The 8,131-nt window shown below is 48.2% G+C and overlaps 1 protein-coding gene across 1 annotated transcript; it reads left to right on the forward strand.

Moving 5' to 3' along the window:
• Window positions 1-348: 348 nt before the first annotated feature.
• Window positions 349-6,551, forward strand: ECRG4 (ECRG4 augurin precursor; the record flags this gene model as incomplete). Its single annotated transcript, XM_080613854.1, has 4 exons — window positions 349-436; window positions 1,128-1,175; window positions 3,972-4,129; window positions 6,390-6,551. 4 exons carry the CDS (start codon window positions 349-351, stop codon window positions 6,549-6,551), a joined length of 456 nt encoding a protein of 151 aa, XP_080469980.1.
• Window positions 6,552-8,131: the final 1,580 nt, after the last annotated feature.

Raw genomic sequence — 8,131 nt, forward strand, 5'->3', positions numbered from 1 at the left:
GAGAAATGCTAAATGCTGTGCTACCGCTATGTTTTAATTCCCTGTGAGAAAACCCTGCAGCAATTGCTGAAACGTCTTCACCGGCTGAGTTGGATTATGCGTAACCACAAAACCAAATCCCTGCTGGGAACTAGCAAACCGGCCGTTGGCTACCGGGCACTCCCCGACCTGCAGCGCACCGCGGCTGCCCTCGCCCCCCGCTCTCACCCCGGCCGCCTACCCGCCCCTTTCCGTGGCGTCGGGCTGGGGCGGGTCGGAGCACCCCTTCCCTCCGCCCCGTCTCCGTCTCCGTCTCCATCCCCATCCTCATCCTGCCGTCTCCTCCAGCCCAGGTGTCTCTCCGCTGCCATGCTGCCGCCGTGTCCCCGCGGAGCCCTGCCCGGGGCCTCCCTCCTCTTCCTCCTCCTCCTCCTCCCGCTGCTCTGCGCAGCCCCTGGTGAGTGAGCGCCCGCGGCCCGGACGGGGTGCGGGATAGATGCGGGATGCGGGGAGGGAAACCACGACCCGACGCGTCCCGGGGGAGAGGAAGGAGCCTCCTCCTGATGTCCTGCATGAGTGGACGCCTTCAGTCACGCCGAAACTTGAGCATTTTCTTTTGAAGAGCTCGTTTTCCAGAGCAGCAGAGCGCTTGCAGGTCGGATCTGTTGTACTGCCCGGCAGCGGGCTAAAGCCTTGGATCCCTTCTGAGAAAGGGTTTCAGTAGGAACAGCTTTGGTGTGCTTTGTGACAGGCTGCCAGGCACAGGTCTGAAGTAGCCAGGTCATTGGCACGCCCCTCGGGCAGTGACCTGGGGTTCCCAGTGTTACTGTGCTGCCCGCACACCATGTCACAATACCGGCACTGGCTGCAGTCTTCTGGTGAAAAATATGATTTAGTTGGTGAAGAGGCCACTATCGGGGTTTTCTTGCCAAGAAAAGCTGGGGAGAGGATGTCGGAAGCTTCCCTGCAGTGTATGTTGTGCTGGATCATGGAAACGGGAGCAAAGGGAGGCAATGGGAGAAACTTGCTGCAGAGTTTTGGCTCTTGGTCTGGAGCTATGACAAAAATACTTTCAGCATTCTCTGAGATGCAAACTTTTTTTTTGCCTTTTCCTTCTCAGTAAATGTGTTTTATTTTTACTTGTCTAGATGCTTCAAGGGGGAATAAGCTTAAAGAGATGCTTCAGAAACGAGAAGGTAAGTGAAGAGACAGTGAAGTGCTTCCCCTTATTTTTCCTTTAGTCAGTTGATGTCAGTCAATTTGCCAACATGTTGCCACTGAATTTACAGCTCAAGGCAGACAGCCAGAGGAACGGTGGACAAGTGCCCAGTTCAAAGCTGGTAGCACACAGCTGTTCTCTCTGCATGCCATACCAAAAGCTACCCAGCTAGAATCGTAGGATAGTTTGGGTTGGAAGGGACCTTAAAGCTCAGTCAGTTCCAACCCCCTGCCATAGGCAGGGACACCTTCTACCAGACCAGGTTGCTCAAAGCCCTGTCCAACCTGGCCTTGAACACTGCCAGGGATGAGGCAGCCACAGCTTCTCTGGGCAACCTGTGCCAGTGTCTCAGCACCCTCACAGGAAAGAACTTCTTTCTAATATCTAATCTAAATCTCCCCTCTTTCAGTTTAAAGCCATTCTCTCTTGTCCTGTCACACCCTTGCAAAAAGCCCCTCTCCAGCCTCTTCTAAAGGCCCCCTTTAGGTATTGGAAAGCTGCTATAAAGTGTGCCTGAAGCCTTCTCTTCTCCAGGATGAACTGTCTCAGCCTGTCTTCATAGCAGAGGTGCTCCAGTCGTCAGGTCATCTTTGTAACCCTTCTCTGGACTTGCTCCAATAGGTCCATGTCCTTTTTATGTTGGGGCTCCCCAGATCTGCATGCAGCACTCCAGCTGGGGTTTTATGTCTGTTTGGGATGTGGTACTGGCAAGGCTGGAGGCTCAGCTCATCAGAGTCCCCTCTGAAAACCAGGGTTCCCTGCCCCAGGCAGTATGCTGGCATTTTGCTCCGGCATCTGCCTTTTCCAGTGTACGCATGGCAGACGTGGCGTTTAGCTGGTTTATTCTCTGGGAAGTCACAATCTTTTCCAAGGAATTGCAACACGTGGAAATACTGCTGGCTCAGGTGCAGTGAAGGAAATGTGCAAACTGGGCTTGCTTCTGATGCCTTGACTTGTTCCCTTTGTCCTCTGGGCCCCATGTGTGCTTCCTTCTTGGAAGACTGCTTCTCTACAGGAGAGATGATGGCCAAGGGCCCAGTGGGCAGATGCACCGAATGGCTCGCTGGTTGAGGGAAAGGAGTGGAAACACAGCTGGCTGGGGACAAGCAGCACTGCAGCAGATGGAGGCGGGCTGAAGCAGCCTAGAAGTTCTGGTGTCCTCCCCTCAGCCTGCTCCATGTCTAAGGCAAAGAATTTACATCCCCCACAGAGCGGAATCCCACTTTTTGCAAGGCTGCCGAACTTCCCACTGGGTCTTTCCTGGAGTAACCCGCCACCTCTTTGCCAGCCCTATAACACGTGTCCCATCCACAGATGTTTTCCCTGCGCGTGGGTTCCCTGCCTTACCAGTATGAAGTGCTTGCATGCAGATAGGAGTGACCGCTTGCCGCAGCAACCCTCCCTGTGCCTCAGCAGCAGTCCACTTGTTTGTTCGGGTCCCCTGATGGGAAGGGCCTCCCAAAGGAAGGCTTTTGCAGCACACAAGCATCATGGCCTAGACCAGGGAGATCTGCAAAGCCTTGCACTGATGATGGAGGGAATATGTAGCCCCTTAATTCCAGCCTCATCCCCCTTCTGCGGGTGTGTGCCAAAGCGAGCAGGCTAAGTGCACAGTGCTGGTTCCCTCCCTGGCAGTGTCCCTTGTGCAGGCCTCATTGACATGACATTTGTTCAGCAGTCCTGCTTCTCAGCCATAACACCCAGCTTGAGCTCACGGGGAGTTATCAGTTTCCAGCTCATCACCGCAGGGCAGCCTGCTGCTTCCCACTCTTCCTGCAACAACTCATCTATCACTTTTACCTCTTGAATCTCCGTCCCCCTGCAGTCCTTCACCACCCACCGTGGGTCTGCCCACCTCCTACTTCAATGGTTTTCACATCTCCACCTGACTTTCCTGTCTGCCCCAGCCTCTTCCCTCGCATCCTCCAAACATTCCTGTCCAAGTTCCTGGGTCTCTCCCTCATTGAAGCAAACCTTCTAAAGGCAAGACGTTCCTCCAATTCATACACATGCTTCTCATTTCATAGGGAAGACAAAACACCATGCCATGTTTTATCATTTCCATGCATGGCAGGGGGCTAGCCCATCTTCACATACGCGCCTTTCGGAGGCACATAATTTCATCTAGCAGCCATAGAAAACTGCCAGCCCTTAGGCATGAGGTAAGCCAGATGGCACATCTGGGTCTAGCAGGTTGAGGGCATTCCCATGCATTCACCAACCAAGCAGTGTCCTATGAAACCCTGATGGGGTTTTATTTTCAGGCATACAGGGCATTTAGTAGCACTCGTTATTTAAAAGCTACATTTTAAACAGCAGATTCAAAAATCTACCTTTTTATGTGTGCCTCCCTTCACCCTAGTAAGTTAACAGTGTTTCTCCAGGCTCTTCAGGCTTTTTAACTTCACCTCGCATCTCCATTCCCGTTTCTGCAACAGCAGCACAGAAGCCAGTCTCCTCTCCCCAAAGCACAAATCCGTCGTGTATATGCTCTTTGAGTTTGGGTTTATTTACTTAAATTCCTCACTTAGCTTCTGTCTTTGAGCTCAGAACAGCTTTACAAAAGTCCAAGTGGATGGGTGTAGCTGAGGAATCCTGTTACATCGATGATTGCTGGGTTTATTACTGTTACTGCTGTCACATGCATCGCGCTGCCAAGCCCAAAGGTGATGGCATGATGTGAGAACCATTTTCTTACTTGCTGCAAGCCTCAGGATGACTAAAAATTTCCTGGCATGTCTCTTTTTTTTGGGGGGGGGGGTGTTAATTTCAGCCCCTGTTGCCACGAAGCCCGAGGTGTCAGTGAAAGAAACAACGGCCAAGGAGTTCCTAAACAGCCTGAGACGCCAGAGGCGCCAGCTGTGGGACAGGAGCCAGCCTGACGTACAGCAGTGGTACCAGCAGTTCCTGTACCTCGGGTTTGATGAGGCGGTGAGTAAAAAGCTTTCCAGGGTCAGTACAGCTTCAGGGTGTGCGGCTGTGAGTGTGGATGCACAGCCATGGGGGCAACCAGAGAGAAGTTGCCCCACTTCTGATCACAGATACTGAGGTTTCTGTTTGCAAAGTAGCAAATGCTGCACAGCAATGTACGCTCCGTTATTTGTTAGAGAATTCTGTCTTATTTTGTTAATAGAAAAAATTGACATTCGAATCTTGTGTGGAGGTCTTGGCTGTGACTGAGCTTCGCTTAATAAATTGCAAATGGATGTATAAACAAAGGCTTGCTTTGAGAAGTAGGCAGTGAGACCCAAAGCAATCAATCGTATTTCAGGAAATTAATTTGGCAGCCTCAACCTAATCAATTTACTTTTAAACACTCTGAAAAATTCACACCAAGCTTGTCATGATTGGCATTCCTCAGTGAAATTGCACTAACCATATGTACCTACTGCACGCCTGGGCCTCCATGGTGCAGGCAGCTCCTGACTGCATTGTGAGCACTGGCTGCTGTGCCTCGACTCTAAACATGAAAGGGAAACCATTTGATAATGTGCAGCCAACCTCCCTTCAAATGAGAATCATAGAATGGTTTGGGTTGGGGAGGACCTTAAGATTATCAAGTTCCAACCCCCCTGCCATGGGCAGGGACACCTCACACTAAACCATGCCACCCAAGGCTCTGTCCAACCTGGCCTTGAACACCGCCAAGGATGGAGCATTCACAACCTCCCTGGGCAACCCATTCCAGTGTCTCACCACCCTCACAGTAAAGAATTTCTTCCTTATATCCAATCTAAACTTCCCCTGTTTAAGTTTTAACCCATTACCCCTTGTCCTGTCACTACAATCCCTAATGAAGAGTCCCTCTCCCCAGCATCCCTGTAGGCCACCTTCAGATATGGAAGGATAATTAACCCAGTTAATCTGTAAAAACACTGGAGTGGAATCAAGTGTTCGCAGCTCTGCACAAAGCTTTAGTAAACAGATGCTGAAATAGGGTGAAAAATGTGCATTTATTGCAGTCTCACATGTAGAATAATTTCTATGTTAATAAGAGGTAAAAATAGCTATAGATGCTGAAGTTTTGGCTTCTGTTAGCTGCATGAATGTGTTTAATGAGATTGCATTGGCACGGGCAAGCTGGAGAACATTTTGGACCTTCATGCTATGTGGATTGCTTAGAAGATGAATGCACTCATTTTCAAAGCTGGAACAATTAGAAAAATAATCCTTTGCTTGGACCGAAATGATGAAGGATACTTTTCTGTTTTATCCCCTGGGCATTATGCAGATAAAAGTGACTTTTTAACATCAGGGCTACAGCACCCTCCCCCAACAGGAATAGGAAAAATAAGCAAAGTGATTTTATGCATCAGAAACTAAAGACCGGGGGCAAATATCGAGAAGTAATAAGGACAAACCATGTAGATAAGACAAATTCTCCTCTGTGATCCTGCGTGCATTTCAAAGACTGAAATGAGGCCTGTTGTGGGATACAATGAATCTGCTTCGTAGGTTTTCTTGAGTATTAAGACACAGTTTTAACAATGAAATAACTGTTTGCTCCAAGAAAAGGACTTGGGCCATGCTTACCCATTGTGTATTTTGCAAAACTTTTTTTCCAAATCTCAGCCAAAAATATTTCCAAAGAGTCATTCAGATGGAAAGGCTTTGGCTTGGCAAGTATTTGATATCCTTGCACACAGTTTTTCCTCTGCTGTTGTGAGCAGAATTGAACTGCTTATTGCATTTCCATAGCTAGAAGGCTGCACTGTACCTTCATTTTTACCCATGTAAAATAGAAGCAAAAGATCACAGGCATAAAGCAAAAGCCTGTTGCACCCACTCTGCAATCAGTGACATTTTGATTAAAGGCATTGGGCAATGGGGAACCAAACCTTTAGATTTTTAAGTGCAAAACATTGAAAAGTTTTCATCGTCCACCATGGAAAAGGTAATAGAAATATTAAAGGTGTTCAATGAGTGCCTCAGTTTAAGCACTTTACAGGGGGCAGTGGGTGTTTGGATGAGTCCCATGTGGGCAGGACAATTCCTGCACTTTGGACCCTGATAAATCCCATAGAGAAGGTAGGTACAAGTCACAGAACCCACAGAGCTAAAGATTTCATTTTGACAAGCACACAAAGGATCTGAATTTCTGAAAGAGACCGAATGAACCTGTTGCACCATTTCTGTTTCTCTCTCTTTGTTGCGAAGTTTAGGTTAGGAAAGTATTCCCTTTTTTCTGCAGAAATTTGAGGATGACATGTCCTACTGGACCAGCTTAGGGCGTGCTCGCAATGAATACTACGGTGGGTACTACCAACACCACTATGATGAAGATGCACCGATTGGTCCACGAAATCCACACGCTTTCAGGCACGGAGCAGGTGTCAACTATGATGATTACTAATGCCATTTACCCTACTATAGCTGGTGCCTACACGTCTGCACTGCGTGAGGCTGAGTCCTCCTCTCTCAGCCTTGCTTTCCTTCCATGCACGTAAAACAGCAAGAGCAAGGGAACTGCCAGACTTTGACAAAAGCACCATGACTTTTTTAATTATTGTTATTTAGTAGCACACTTCATATAAAGTGTTATAGAAATAAAGCTTTTTTGATAAAGAGGTTGCCATTATTTAGTAGAGTTTGTAACACCATGTTTCATTCCAACTGTATTACTACAGTTTCCTTTTTAAAGGGCTCTTTCATTTGTTTTCCTGCAATCTATCACAAAATTACATTATATCATCTAGTTTGGCACAATGTAAGCCAATGCATTTCAGATGTGCCAGCTCATTCAGATTTGTGCCAACAAATAAATCCAGTTATCCTTGGGGGGAAAACTAAAAACACCCAAACGTTCCTCTCAACTGAAGTGCTGCCTTGCTGCACTTGCTGAAGGGCTCTGCTGTTTCTGTACCTACCGCACACAGCCCTTCAGACTGGTGTGACATGGCACTTCTGCAGTTCCTGTTGGGGCAAGGACAGATGTTCACAAAAGCTAAATTCAGTGTGGAGGAGCTCCCCTACCTGCACAGCCTGTGAAAGGAAAGGATTCTCCAGGGAAGGAGCTCAATGCAGGAATCTGACTTCAGAAGCAATTGCCGAGATGCACAGCGTATAGCCTGAGTGGCCCCAACCCCTTCCAGGCACGATAACCCGAAGGTTATCTTTGATGAATACTCCTCTTTGTGTCCTTTCCACTGAGCTACAAGCTTCCAGCCTAGCTCGAAATGGAATACAATAACAAACTAAGCTATTTAAAATGAGGTTAGTATCAGATAGCACCCAACACAGTCCCCAGGCACCATTTCCTACCACGAAGTTCCCTCTATCCCCAATTCAAACTGGAGTCTATACATTTCCAAAATGCATCAGAGCCTGGGCATTTGTTAATGAAGTGCAGCGGATTAGAGTGGGGTTGGTTAGTCGGGTTAAGATCGCCAAAATACAACCAGCTTTTTTACCACAGCAACGTCAGCCACACTGCTGCTTCTCTCTCGTTACTGGGATGTCCTCATGAAGTCTAGGAGGGAGATTTCAACTGTCATGGGCTTCAGGAGGAGGTTGGTGGGGGAAAGAGATTGGGCAGGTGAGAAAGGGTGGCTTCTCCACAGCTTCTGGAGCTGAAACATCAGGGTAAAGAGAGATGAAATGTGCACTGCAAACTCCAGCTGGCAGAAAGGACAGCATGGGTGTTTCAGCTGTCTGTCATCTAAAGCCTACCAGGAATTTCCAAAGCATGGATCATGGTAACACCATTCTTTACACTTCACTTGTTTCTTAACTCTGAGTGTACTTCCTAATCTTCCACTTAAAGCCCCCATTGTGTGATGGAGTGGTGTCTAGGACAGGCAGCCCAGCAACCTCCAGCTCCCTGCAGGAATGCTTCCAGGGAGACAGCTCTTTGCTGAGGGCTCCAAACTGAACAAACATGTTAGTCACTTCTCCTCTGCATGTACAAATACACGCTGGAGTTACATGCTCCAA

This window comes from Psittacula echo (assembly GCF_963264785.1).
Source record: "Psittacula echo genome assembly, chromosome: 3".
In the NCBI taxonomy this organism is placed as follows: Eukaryota; Metazoa; Chordata; class Aves; order Psittaciformes; family Psittacidae; genus Psittacula; species Psittacula echo.